Source organism: Mauremys reevesii, linkage group 1 (genome assembly GCF_016161935.1).
Source record: "Mauremys reevesii isolate NIE-2019 linkage group 1, ASM1616193v1, whole genome shotgun sequence".
NCBI classification, from domain to species: Eukaryota; Metazoa; Chordata; order Testudines; family Geoemydidae; genus Mauremys; species Mauremys reevesii.
This window is the reverse complement of record NC_052623.1, coordinates 335,958,409-335,973,259: the sequence shown is the minus strand read 5'-3', so window position 1 is coordinate 335,973,259 and position 14,851 is coordinate 335,958,409. Positions and strand designations below refer to the sequence as shown.

The window sequence follows — 14,851 nt, the reverse complement described above, 5'->3', positions numbered from 1 at the left end:
TTCTCTGCAAAAAATCAGTGGCACAATATTGGCCTGATATTCTATACTAATGGCCAGCTAAACTTTGATTTAATACAAAATAAAGCCAAATAAGTCTTATTTATATGTTAGGAGATTATGCTTTGATTGTGCCAATACACAGCTGGGAAAAGATGGAACAACTGTTGAAAGTTTCTGAGAGGAATCAAGAGTTAAAAGGACTTGTAAATCTGGTCTGGAATAAAATGATCAATTTGTTTGGTGATGTTTTAAAAAATATATTCTTGTTAAAAGTGCTTAAAGGGTGAAATTCTCCTATTAGATTGCATGTGCACAGCTCCCTTTGAAGTCAATGTGAAATGTCCACACATATTCAATGGCAGAAATTTCCCCTAAATGCAAGGTTGTTTTCAATTTCTTACTTGAATACATTTGTCTGTAAGAGTTGGCATATCATTGATTATCAAGTGCTTAATCCCACTGCAGCTGTTAGCAATATATCTGAAGCCATCAACAGAGATCTGATTTAAAAAAAAGAAATCAGGTTTTATAAAGCGTTTACATCTTGCAGGAAAGAGAACAAAGAAAAAATGGTTACTAACCTTTCTGTAACTGTTGTTCTTCAAGATGTGTTGTACATGTCCATTCCAACGTAGGTGTATGCATGCCCTAAGCACATCTGCTGGAATTTTTTCCCTAGTGGTATCCATCGAGTTGGCTCCGACACCCTCTGTTGCTGCACTCATAGCACCGGTATAAAGGGCCCTGCCAATCCCATTCCTCTTCAGTTTCTTCTTACCGATTGACTCAAATAAAAAGGGATAGAGAGTGGGTTTTGGCATGGACATGTGCAACACATCTCTAAGAACAGCTGAAGAAAGGTTAGTAACTGTTTTTTCTTCCTCGAGTGGTTGTACATGTCCATTCCAATGTAGGTGACTCACAAGCAGTTGTACAGGAGGTGGGCTTGGAGTTCAAAGACAGGCTGGCTATAAGACTGTGTGGCTGAAATTGGCATCATCTCTAGCTTGCTGGGTGATGGCATAGTCCAGGGGTGGCAAAACTTATTGACCTTCCAAGCCGCATATGACAATCTTCAGAAGTTCAAGAGCAGGGTGCACCTTCCAGAGCTTGGGGCTTCTGCCCTGCAGCAGGGTGGTGGGGCTAGGGGCTTCAGCTGGCACCTCCCCTGGGGCTGAAGCCCTGAGACCCAGCAGGCACCTCCCGTGGGGCTGAAGCCCTTAGACCAGGTGTCGGCAAACTTTTTGGCCTGAGGGCCACATCTGGGTGGGGAAATGTTATGCAGGGCCATGAATGTAGGGCTGGGGCAGGGGGTTGGGGTGCAGGAGGGAGTATGGGGTGTGGAAGGGGGTGCAGTGTGCTGGACGGGGCCCTGGGAACGGGGTTGGGGTGCAGGCGGGGGCTCAGGGCAGGGGTGCACGAGGGGTGTGGAGTGCAGCAGGGGGCTCAGGGCAGGGGGTTGGGGTGCAGGAGGGGTGCAGGGTATAGCAGGGGGCTCAGGGCAGGGGGTTGGAGGCTCAGGGCAGGGGGTTTGGGTACAGGAGGGGGTGCAGAGTGCAGGAGGGGGCTCTGGGCAGGGGGTTGGGGTGCAGCAGGGGGTTCAAGGCAGTGGGTTATGGGACTCAGGGCAGGGGGTTGGGGTGCAGGGTGCAGGAGGGGTTCAGGGGGCGGGCTCTGGCCTGGTGCTGCTTACTTCGAGTGGCTCTGGGATGGCAGCAGTGCACAGCGGGACTAAGACAGGCTCCTGGCCTGCCCCGGCCCTGCGCTGCTCTCAGAAGTGGCCAGCACGTCCGGCAGTGGCTCCTGGGGGTGGGGTGAGGCAGGGGACTCCACTGTGCACTGCCCTCACCTGTGGATACCATCCCCGAAGCTCCCATTGGCTGCGGTTCCCCATTCCCGGCCAATGGGAGCTGCAGGGGGTGGTGCCTGCAGGCGGGGGCAGCGCACAGAGCCCTCTGCCCCTCCCTCCCCCAGGGGCTGCAGGGACGTGGTGCCAGATTGAAAGCCCTGACGGGCCGGAGTTTGCCCTCCCCTGCCCTAGACCCCTCTCCCTGCTGGAAGTCCCTAGCCACACCATCCTGCTGCAAGGCAGAAGCCCCGAGTTCTCCCCCACCTCCGCCACAATCTGGTAGGTGGAGAATGGGGAGGCCTGGGGAGTTCCACAAGCCACACTTTAACTGTAAAAGAGCCACATTTGGCTTGTGAGCTGCCGTTTGGCCACCCTGGCATAGTGCATTGAGAATGTGTGCACCGATGACCAGGTCGCTGCTCTGCAGATGTCCTGAATAGGGACTTGCACTAGGAAGGTGGCCGAGGAGGCCTGCAATCTTGTGGAATGAGCAGCCAGGTTAGCTGGAGGCAGGACACCTGCGAGTTCATAACACACCTGAATGCATGAAGTAATCCAGGATGAAATTCTCTGGGTGAAGATGAGAAGGCCCTTCATCCTTTCTGCTATTGCTATGAATAGCTGAATCGATCTGCAGAATGGTTTGGTCCTTTTACATAGAAAGCTAGAGCCCATGTAACATCCAAAGAGTGCAGGCGCTGTTCCTCTCTGTTTGCATGTGGTTTAGGGTAGAATACCAGCAGGAAGATTGCTTCCACTGCAGTGGAATTGTGAAACCAGCTTAGGGAGGAACGATGGGTGTGGACACAGCTGTACATTATCCTTGAAGATCATATATGGGCGTTCCGACATAAGGGACTGGATCTCTGAAACCCTTCTGACTGAAGTGATGGCCACTTTCCAGGAGAGGTTCAACAACGACCGCATTGAAACGGCTCAAATGGTGGACCTGTGAGCTTCTACAGAATAAGGTTTAGATCCTAGGGAGGAATAGGTTCTCTTACCCACGGGTATACCCTCTCCAGGCCTTTAACAAAATGCATAAACATCTTGTGCAAAAAAATTGATCAGTTGTTAATCTTGGGATGGAAGGCTAAGATGGCTGAAAGGTGAACCTTGACTGAAGAGAGGGCCAAACCTTGCTGCAGAAGCAAACGGTACTCTAAAATGAACTGTAGTGAGGACTGCATAAGTGGAATTCCCCATTGGGAGAACCAGATGGAAAATCGTTTTCATTTTGCAAGGTAGATGGCCTTGTAGGAGGGTTTTCTACTGCCTTGTAGGACTCTACGGACTTGCTCCAAGCAAGCTTGCTCTCAGGATTCAGCCATGGAGATTTCAGGCTGTCAGATGGAGGGAGCTGAGGTTTGGTTGGGGCAGTCAACCGTAGTCTAGGGAGATCAGGTCCAGGTGTAGCGGAAGCAGTAGCAGGGCCTCCACTGAAAGGCCTAAGAGGGTGGTGAACCACTGTTGTCTGGGCCATGCCAGGGCATGAGAATGAGCTGTGTTCAGTCCCGCTTGATCTTCATCAGAACCTTGTGTATCAACAGGGTAGGAGGGAACGCATAATACAAGTGATTTGTCCATGACAACAGGAATGTGTCTATTAGAGACCCTGGGCTGTAGTCTTACGGGGAGCAAAACTGGTGTCATTTCCTGTTGTTTCAGTAGCAAACAGGTCTATAAGGGGAGTCCCCACCATTGGAAGATGTCCCTTGTGATGTCCGATTGGAGGGACCATTTGTGGTGAGAGGAGAAAGACTTGCTGAGTTGATTCACCAGCTGGTTCTGCATTCCCGGAAGGTAGGACGCTTTTAGACTGTGCAATGCAGAGCTCCCACAGCTGGATTGCTTCCTGACATAGGGGTAAGAGAGTGCTCCACCCCATCTGTTGATGTAGAACATGGCTGTTGTGTTGTCTGTGAGAACCAAAATGATCTTGTTTGTAATGTGAAGTAGGAATGCCTGACAGGCTGGGCTAACTGCCCTGAGCTCCCTGACACTGATATGGAGGGAAAGCTCTTCTTGAGACTAGAGGCCCTGAGTCCAGAGGGACCGTAGGTAGGCTCCCCAAAATAGGGCTGATGTGTTGGATACTAGTGACATTGATGGTTAAGGCTGCGAAAAGAGAACCCCTGCACATGCTATGCAGGGGTTGAGCCACCACGTAAGTCAATCAAGGACCTGAGTGGGAACAGTGAGCACCAAGTTCAGGAGATGACTCAAGGGAGAGTATTCCATGGTCAGCCAAGCTTGCAGAGGTCTGAGACGTAGCCTCGCATGTTGCCCTATGTATCTGCATGAAGGTTTGCGGCCCAGAAGGCTCAGACACTTTTGTGCTGTTGTGATTGAGTGAGCCTGGAGGGACCTAATCTGAGCCGTAATTGACCAAAAATGATCTTCCACAAAGTAGGGCCCTCGCCTGCATGGAGTCAAGAACTGCACCAATGAACTCTATCCTTTGGACAGGGACAAGGGTGGATTTCTGGTCGATTATCAGTAGGCAGGTCAATTGGATGAGATGGATGTCGGATTCCACCTGAGCTCTCAACCAACCTCTGACTAGCCAGTCATCAAGGTATGGGAATACATGAACTCCCTTTTTTCTGAGGAAAGCTGCCGCCACCACCATGCATTTGGTGAAGATCTGTGGGGCGGCTGACTGGCTGAACAGAAGAACCACAAATCAGAGGGAGCAGGTTTGTATAATTTTTGGTGGTGCCCAGAACGGGTCCAAGTCCCCACACACACACCTGCCTAAGGCTCTGGGAGGAAGTTTGGGTGCAGGAGGGGTGCAGGCTCTGGGATGGAGTTTGGGTGCTGGGTGCAGGCTCTGGACTGGGTCAGGAGCTTGGAGTGAAGGAGGGGGTGCGGGCTCTGGGAGGGAGTTTGGGTGCAGGAGGGATTTGAGGTGCAGGCTCTGGGAGAGAGTTTGGGTGTGGGCTCTGGGATGGGACAGGGGGTTGGGTGCAAGAGGAGGTGCAGGAGGGGTGCTGGGTGCGAGCTCTAGGAGGGGATTTGGGTACTGGGTGTGGGCTCTGGGTTGGGACAGAGGGTTAGGGTGTGGGGTGGGGGGCTGGGCTGGGGATGAGGAGTTTGAGGTGCAGCAGGCAGGCTGCCCTGGGGCAGGGGCGGGGGGTCAGAGAAGAGGACTCCCCACAGCCCTCTCCCCACTGGCAGCAGCGAGCTCTGGGGGGGGCGAGGGAGCCCTTCTTCCCCGGCCGACACTCACCCAAGCCCCTCCCAAGCTGCTGCTCAGGAGGTCCAGCCAGGATAAGCCCCACCCCACAGTCGACTCAGAGTCGCCTGCTGGGGCGGGGGACTGCCATGGGCCTCCTCCCTCTGCAGGTGCAGCAGCTGCCTCAGCGTACCCCCGGCACCGCTCCTTTGTAGCCGTCCGCGGTCTCTGGTCACTGCAAATGCCTCCATAGTCAACGGTACTGTGAACTGACCTGTACACTGTCTGCCTGAAAAAGATGCCTCCTGTGCTGGCATCAGCGGAACTTGAGGAGGTACCGAAGCTGAAGGCACCTGTTGTTGAAGTGCCAGGGAGGAAGAGTGGCCCAGTGCAGGTCTCACTCTATCATGGTCCCCATGCCTACTTGTCTTTGGCACCAGAGATTGACTCTTCTGCTGCTGCTTTCTATGTTTCTTCTTGGCACCGGAGATGAAGATCAGTGCCAGGACTCACAACTGGTAGGAGGAGAGCTCCGCACCAAAGCTGAGGTGGTTGATGCCAAGTCCAAGAAGCACAGTTCTGAAGCGGGACTTAGGACTGCCTCCATGAGAAGGGCCTTCCACCTTGCTTCCCTGTCCTTCTTGGTGCAGGGTTTGAAGTCCCTGCAAATCTGGCAGCAGTCTTTCCTGTGAGATTCCCCTAAGCACTTGAGACAACTTGAGAGCAAGTCACTCAATGGCATTGACTTGCCACAGGAAGTGCAAGGCTTGATGCCCGATGACTGAGGCATGCCCTGGCTCTGGGAAGGCGGACAACCTTGCTAACGAAGAGTGGAGGCATCCAAAACGATCTATTAAAACTATTCAACTATTTGAACTAACTACTAACTACCAAACTACAGTAACTATTTACACTAAAGAAATAGGAAAAGCCACTAGGAGGAATTGCCTGAGCAATGAAAGGAGTTCCAGCCACTGTCCTGGGCGGTAAGAAGGAAATGAAGGGGAACGGGGTGAGCAGGGCCCTTTATACCAGTGTTATGAATGCATGGCACCAGACAGCACTGGAGCCGACCTGACAGATACCATTAGAGTAGAAAATTCCAACGACTGTGCTTGGTGCATGCACAAACCTATACTGGAATGGACATGTGCAAGCACTCGAAGAACAGTACGGTAAGAGCCAGAGGTATGTTCCAGTATTGCAGAATTGCTTGTACCTCCATACTGAGTGAACCATAAAATGTATCAATTCAAACTATTAAACAAGTAAAGAACCTGTATATAGTATTAGTGTAACACATTACTTATAATTGTAGAGGCTTGAGATGTTTGACTTGGCACTTTAAAGAACTAAATAGTGGTTCATCTAGCACTTCAGAGGAGGGAGTATTTCAAAATCTAAAACCTGGTATAAATTTTACAGTCTTCTCTTATCTCTACAATGGACCTAACCCAAGCCCTGGGATGCTTGGAATCCAGATCAGAATTTTATGGCTCAAGCCCATTTTTAAAATACCGATAAATATTTTTGTACAACATAAAATATAATAAACATGTTTTCAGTTTCTTCTGAATTTAAGTGCTGTCTTCTGAGAACTGATTCATCTAACATTATAAATTAGAGAACTTCAAAAGAATTTGTAGTAGTGATGATAATAATACCTAGGTCTTATATAGTGCTTTTACATCAGTAGATCTCAGAGCGCTTCACATTCTTCTTAATATATTAATTTGCATATCACCCGTGAGGCAGGGCAATGCTATTATCACCATTTATACACATGGGGAACTCAGGCATGGAGAGGCTAAGTGACTTGCCCAAAATCACACAGGAAGTCAGTGGTGGAGCAGGGAATTGAACCGTACTTTATTAGTTCATGTAATTTCCAATTATGCTGTTTTTTCAGCCTGATGAGATTCTGTAAAGGTAAAGTTAAAGTCATACATAATGAATAAATCATGCCTTCCATGGGTACATCTACACAGCAAAGAAAAACCTGTGATCACCCTCTCACTCACAATTCCATAAGGGTAATGAAGAGTCTGGGTGATTTCCTAAAGGATTTTGCTCTCTGAGGCCTGGTCTACACTATGAGGTTAGGTTGAATTTAGCCGCGTTAGGTTGATTTTATAATGAACGCGTCTACACAACCAACCCCGTTCCACCAACCTAAAGGGCTCTTAAAATTGACTGCTGTATTCCTTCCCGACGAGGAGAGTAGCGCTAAAGTCAACCTTGTTGGGTTGAATATGGGGTAGTGTAGACGCAGCGCTGTGCAATTCAATGGTATTGGCCTCCGGGAGCTATCCCAAAGTGCTCCAATGTGACCGCTCTGGATAGCACTTTCAACTCTGATGCACTAGCCAGGTACACAGAAAAAGCACCAGGAACTTTTGACTTTCGTTTCCTGTTTGGTCAGTGTGGTGAGCTCTGCAGAACTGGTGACCATGCAGTCTCAAATGAGCTTCAGCATGGAGCGAACAGGAGACACTGGATCTGACTGGTGTATGGGGAGAAAAATCTGCGCAGGCAGAACTCCAATCTAGCAGAAGAAATGCTAATATATATGCCAAAATTGCACAGGGCATGGTGAACAGAGGTTACACCAGGGATGCACAGCAGTGCCGTGTAAAAATTAAGGAGCTCAGGCAAACCTACTCAAAGACAAAGGAGGCAAACGATCGCTCCAGGTCAGAGCCCCAGACATCCCACTTCTATGATCAGCTGCATGCCATTCTAGGGGAGGACCCTACCAACACTCTCCGTGGACACCTACAAAGTGACAGCCTCACGCAACACAGATGAGGATTCTGTGGATGAGGAAGAGGAGGAGGAGGAGGAGAATGCTCAGCAGACAAGCGGAAAACCCATTTTCCCCAGCAGTCAGGACCTTTTCCTCACCCTGGAGCCAATACCCTCCCAGGGCCTATTGTTCCCAGAACCTGAAGGTGGAGAAGGAACCCCTGGTGAGTGTACATTTGTAATGACACTACAGGGGTTAAAAGCAATTGTGTTTAATGTTTGATTTACCCTGAACAATTGGGATGCATTCGCAGCCAGGACAGCTAATGGAAAAGCCTATTAACGTGTCTGGGGATGGAGCAGGAATCCTCCAGGGACATCTTCATGAAGCTCTCCAGGAGGTACTTTGAAAGCCTTTGCAGAAGGTTTCTGGGAAGGGCTGCCTTATTTCATCCTCCACGGTAGGACACTTTACCATGCCAAGCCAATAGCAAGTGGTCTGGAATCATTTGCAGCACAAAGCCTGGCAGCGAATGGTCCTGGGTTTTGGTCACATTCATGCAACATTCAGTCTTTATCTTTCTGTGTCAGCCTCAGGAGAGTCATATCATTCATGGTCACCTGGCTGAAATAAGGGAAGTTTTGTAAGGGAACAGCAATCCCCTCTGTTTGCTGATCCCCAACATATTAGACCCCAGGCATGCTGGGCTGTTTGCTAAAAGGGATCATCCTGGAGAATAACCATGCAGGGGAGTAAGGGTGTGCTGCACATCCACCCCAAAATTGCAGCCCCTCCTTTTAAATGGCAAACACAACTGGCATTGGTTGCTATGGGAAAGGAGGGTGCTGCAGTTTGAAACCATTCCCACATGTTATGAACATGGAAGATGCCAACCCCACGTACCCTTTGGCTTACCATGGCAGCCTGGAAACCGAATTCTGTTGCCCAGCCATGTGTGATATGTCACCATACCGGCAGGCGCTCAGTATAAAAGGCAAAATGCGATCTTGTACCTAAAACACATGTGCTGCCTGCTGTGAATTGCTTGATTCACTGTGAAAGAGTCTCCATTTTGTTCTCAGAAATGTATCATCTTTAAAGTCTACTGTCCCTCCCACCCCTTGCAGCTGCAAATGCTTCTATGCTCCCCACAGCAACTCCATCCCTGAGGTTATCACAGATTAGAAGGCGAAAAAAACGCACTCGCGATGACATGTTTTCCGAGTTCATGAAGTCCTCCCGCACTGATAGGGCACAGCTGAATGCACGGAGGCATTCAGTGGCAGAGGCCAGGAAAGCATACAGTGAGCGTGATCGGAACACACAGAAGGAGATGCTGAGGCTAATGGGGGAGCAAATGGACATGATGAGGCATCTGGTGGAGCTGCAGGAAAGGCAACTAGACTATAGACCACCGCTTCAGCCATTGTGTAACTGCCTGCCCTCCTCGCCAAGTTCTATATCCTCCTCACTCAGACACCCAAGAGCGCCGGGGCGAGGGGGCCCCCCTCCGGACACCCTGCCACTTAACTCCAGGGGATAGCCCAAGCAACAGAAGGCTGTCATTCACAGCTTTGATTTGTGGCTGTGGGGGCCAGCAGCAGTTCGCTGGCTGCTCAATGCTAACATCCACCTCTGTGCCTACTTCTGTGCTACCTTGTTCCAGCTGCCCTTGCCTTGCTCCCAGACTTGCCTCTGTCCTGCCCCCAGACTTGCCTCTGTCCTGCCCTTACTTTGAATCCCTCCTTAGCTTCAGCTTCTGACTACCGATTCCAGCTCTGACCCTACTTGTCAATTCCTGATGCCCGCTCTGACTATTAGGCTAGACTGCCTTCAGCCAGATCAGCTGACACCCCCACATTAAAAGAGAGATGGAATTTTCCCCAGTTACTGCCCTTCAGCAAAGAACTTCCACCTGCATGGAAGATATGAGCAGTGAAGGAAAGGGCTGGTCTCTGCCTTCATCCATCACTGGTGGGAAGGGGGAAAGAGGACATTAGGAGAGGTGAACCTATTGCAGAGAAGTCAGAAATTCAGCTGGGCAGTGAAGGTTTGGTAAGGGCAGCAAAGGCTGGTTTGGGGAGGAGCTGGAAAAGTGGTATGCTGACAAACAGTCTCCATTAAGAATGAAGAGAGGCTACAGATGATGGACGTAAGGACTGGAAACTCATAGTACTGATGAAAACAGCAAGTGGAGAGGGTTGTAGCAACCAGGGATGTGCAGCAGCTGGGAAGGGACTGTGATTCAGAACAGGGTATGGAGGAGTGGAGAAAGTGCTGAACTGAGAATTGGACACTAACGGTAAAGAGACACAAAAAGGGATGCAGAAATTAGATATAGTAGTCAGGAGCATTCAAATTTAGCTGTGCAGATGGGTCAGAGCAGCATGGGTGTAGCCCACAAGTTTCTGGAGTTCAATAAACTTTTCACTAAATTAGACGATTACTGAAAAGACTTTTAATCTCTTTCTCTGGAAAAACATTGTTTTCTGAACAAGGGCAAGCTGATACCACAAATAGCAGCAGCTGAGTTTATTACTCAATACAAAGCCAAAAACAATTATACTGAGCCAGCCAATAAGATCACTGTCCAGAACTTTTTTTGGGGGGGGTGGGGTGGGGGGGAGGAGGGTAGGGAACTCTGACAAAGTATTTTTTTAACTGTGGAATAACAGCTCTAAGGCATAAAGCTGAGGAAATTCAGCTGTGAAAACTGGCTTTAAAAGGAGATTAGAATAATTTATAGTTAGTCCTCATTTAGGGCCTGCTGCAATATCATACATATTTACACCTTTTGCCTTATTCTCATAAATAAATATATCAGAAAAATCTTATTTTTGGACAGTATCTGCCAACTACATATTGAAAAGGTACTTTTTATTACAGAAGAACCAACATCTGGTGGTCACTTTTAAGAGACAGAACACTATGTGTGGGAAATGTATAATGAATCACAAAACCATAGCATAGTCAATTTATTTTGAATTTCAATGTCTTTAATAGACCCCCCTTATGTTTGAGATTCTTCAAGAGCCTGTAATTGGAACTTAATACTGCATTTCTTAGCTGCAGCTGCCATGCTGAGAATTCCCTTGTGGAAATGGTGGGGGTAATAGAGGGGGAAGTCATAGAGGTCATAAAACTGGTGCAGCCAACTCCTAAGCCAACACGCTCACCCCCACCTCAGTGTACAGCACAGCATACTAGGGAAGGAAAGAGTGATGTTGACCAATTCTCAGCTGGCATATGATCTCTTAGGAACTACAGCCAACCACTATAAGTTAAAACAACCCCTAGGCTGTTTTAACTTTCACTGTGGATAAGGTAGTTGCAGTTTGAGAATCAATGAGTTATTCCTTGACATGCCACCTTCTTTCCCCCACATGCTGACCAGATCTTGGCACAGGAGAAAATCTGGTCTGAAATTTCTTGAAAATCTTCTTGCTTCTTATTTAACTGAAAATACTTTTTCTGAGTTGGCTAGGTAAATCAATCTAATATGACAATTAATGACCTTCAATTCTTTTGTACATTGCCATTTCTGCAATACTGAGCCTGATAGTGAAACATCTTCCCACCAAAAAAACACCAGTTGGTCTGTGGCAGCAGCAGGGAGAAGAAATCTTTAGCTTCATGGACTCCTAATTTCTTGCTGTCTAAGCTCCAAAATACAGCTGTCAGCCACATGGAAGTCTTTGGACTGTGCCAAAACTATCCCAGGGTGACTGATCATCAGTCAGCCAGGGAAGACACGCATCCAGTGTTGCTCTGAGACTCAGTGAGTTTTCTGACAGCTTTTTCCATGATTTTATATACGACAACTGGCCTACATGGAACATGTAATTTTGCGTGTGGAACAGGAGTAGTTTTGGTCAATCACACAGTGCCTAAACCAGCATTACAATACACTGCCAAGGGCACGTATCCCTAAGGAATGGGTGTATAATCCACAACTGCATAGCCAAGAGGCCCCCAAATGTTTTATAGGCTAGCAGCCATTGAGGATGCTTTCTGTTGGCTCTCCCTTTTCTTAAGCAACAAATGTACTGTATTGTAGCAAGAATTTGCCCTGTGATTTTTATGAAAGTGTTAAGATCCTCTGACAAAGATTTTTGTATTATTTTGGATAGCTATTCAGAAACAATACATATTCTACTTATTATTCCCTCCCCAAAATAATTTGCTATAGGGTATTTCCGTATCTTGTACAACAGAGTTCCATTCTCTTCTCTATTTTTTTTTTCATTTACAGTACTGCTGCTTTTTCATTCTAACAGGTATCCAGTATGCTGTACATGCCATTTTGTAATGAATGAGTTTAACTTTTAGGTCAGAGGTAGATCTATTGGTGTTCTGCACAACTTGTTCGACAGTTTGCTGTTAGCAAGGCAGTTTTACTCTTTACTCCACGCTTCCCTTAATTTGCTTGGTGGACATTAGCTGATATAAGGAGAAAGCTACAGATTGTTATCTTTGTCAATGTAGCAACATATACCATTAACAAAGTTTGGTTGGGACTGTCAGTTCATTAATTAGTGACGATCTGTTCTATTATTTGCCTTACTTGCAGATATTATTCTGGCTTCTTTCCCAACTGTCTCTCTTTTTGAACTTTGAAAATGAAAGAAAGCTTATTCTATGGAATAGTTGGTTTGTATATTTCATTCCTTTTATTCAATTATTCAATTGAGTGACAAGATTTTTCTCTAAAGAACATCAATTATATTTTATATTTTATATATATGAGGTCTATAGCCACAACCTTCACATTTTTTCTAAGAGAGCAGGCTTTATATAGAATTATACTATCCCCTCACCAAATTTTCTTATAGTATAACAGCAATCCACTTGCAGTTTTTCCTAAAAACAAACCACAATTTCCAATATGTCTAATCCGTTATGTCTTCATTTAGGGCTGTATCAGAAAGATCTCTTCTCAGGTTAAACATAATACACATTTGGGTTGATGCCACATATAGCAGGACCACCTCACACCAACCTCAGGAGGCCCATTTTACACTGCAAATGAGAAGGCCTATTTACGCCTCCAAATGAGGAGAAGAAAGAGAGAACATGCCATACTCGTACATGCTCACATAGGGAAGGTAGTTAGCACTCCTGTTTTCTTAAACAAAAAAACCCCAAATCCTTATAGTAATATGACTTTCCAGCTACCCTAGGGGTGGGAGAGAAAAGCAGGTCTTCCGCCTCCTCCTATCCTTCTCCAGGATTCCACTTTCAGGGATTCACCAACACCACCACAGTTCGCAAGTACAAAGTATACCAAAGAGCAGTCCACAGATTCAATTCAAATGTCCCTAAAAGTAAACTTCTGCTCCATCTCTTATCCCATAATCAGATAACAGTTGTGAGTGAGAGGAATTTATCCCTTCAGATTTGGAACCTATGTATTTCAAACCTGTTGTTTAGACTGCCCTGCAGTTCTAAAGATACTGAGTTCACAGTTTTCCCTAAAATGTTAAGGAAGGTGGAGGCAAGCCAATAAATAGTTTCTATAGGCACCCTGATCATAGATAAAATCTGGAATTATTAAATTATTACTTTTGGTGTTAATCTGGATGAAGTTAAGGTGAGTAGGTGCTTTCAGAGAAGGGAATACATAGGTGCAGAAATAAAAAATGTACACCATTCTTTTTAAAGTAATCCTGGAATTATCCCTAGTTGTGGTATTCCCAAGAAGAAATGAGTTAATTAGTTCTTCAGAAAGTGCTTTCCAAGTTTTCATAGTGCTTTTGATTAGGGTTGCCAGGCGTCCGGTTTTCTACCAGAACACCCGGCCGAAAATGGACCCTGGTGGCTCCGGTCAGCACCGCCAACCAGGCCATTAAAAGTCCAGTCAGCAGTGCTGCAGGTCTAAGGCAGGCTAGTCCCTACCTGTCCTGGCACCGCACTGCACCCCGGAAGCGGGCAGCAGGTCCAGTTCCTAGGCAGGGGGGGGCCAAGAGGATCCGCACGCTGCCCCTGCCCTGAGCACCGGCTCTGCACTCCCATTGGCTGGGAAATGAGGCCAACGGGAGCTGGGGTGGTGGTGCCTGAGGGCAAGAGCAGCATATGGAAATTTAAAATGCATTGCTGGATCAGGGTCTATGGTCTTTGGCACATTAAAAGTTTCAATCTGATAAATACAATCTATAGCAATATTTTGATATGGGTATTAATTCTGATTCAATGTAAGAATTTTACATTTTCTAAATCTAACTTTTTTAAATAATGCCTACTGCTTTAAGGTATATCATCTCCATACCTACCTTTTTAATTACTTTTTCCGAGCTTATAACTCCTTTGATATTACTATCTTGCCTTAAAACTATGCCTAATGAGAGAACAGACAGTCAGGTTGTTATAGCAGTAGACTGGAAGATGTAGGTTCAATTCCTGGCACAAGCATCCTGTGTAACCTTGGACAAGTTACTTTCTGTCCCTTAGTTCTCCATTTGTAAAATGGGGATAATAATCCCCTGATTCACAAGCACATTATTTCTTAGATGATACAGTGATGACGGCAATTTAAGTATGCAGATGGATAGATAGAATGGTTCTACTAAAATATCAAGCCATGAAGGAAAGAGGAGGCAAACTTATCACATAGGGGACAATTCATGTGGAGGCGGTATATTTGTTAAAATATTGGCGGTATATTACTGCTCCATAGTCTAGCATTTTACAGTGCTTTAAGAAAAGATATATCAGGATATAGCATATATCTGAAAGTCTTGGAAATACTCAGCACTTAGTACTAAAAATTTTAGTAGGAAAATAAAATAAACTCCCCAAGTTATTAGCTAATTTTAGATTGCAGAATTACACATTATTTTAGTTTTCAATTGAAACTTACTTTGTAGTAGTATTAGAAAGCTCACGGGTAGATTGATTTCCTTTTCAGGAAATGTGGTGCAAGCTCTCCCATAAAGATTTTTGTTTGTTGATATCTTGGTATAAACTGTATTTTCAAGGCTCTGGATTTTAAATTTCACAGTGTATACATAGTAACACAACACAAAATTAGTCTATTTTAAGTCTGCATAAAATAATGCTTGTTTTTATTATGCAATTAAGT

The 14,851-nt window shown here is 46.5% G+C and overlaps 1 protein-coding gene across 6 annotated transcripts in view; it reads right to left on the bottom strand.

Moving 5' to 3' along the window:
• Positions 1-14,851, bottom strand: part of FBXL13 (F-box and leucine rich repeat protein 13) — a 168,011-nt gene that overhangs the window by 56,607 nt on the left and 96,553 nt on the right. For 4 of the 6 annotated variants that reach the window (XM_039517650.1, XM_039517651.1, XM_039517656.1 and 1 more), the window contains one exon: positions 402-500. The exons of the other annotated variants lie outside the window; for them this stretch is intronic. In XM_039517650.1, the coding sequence (XP_039373584.1) occupies positions 402-500 (99 nt within the window). The remainder of the gene's footprint in view (positions 1-401; positions 501-14,851) is intronic. 6 annotated transcript variants of the gene reach the window in all.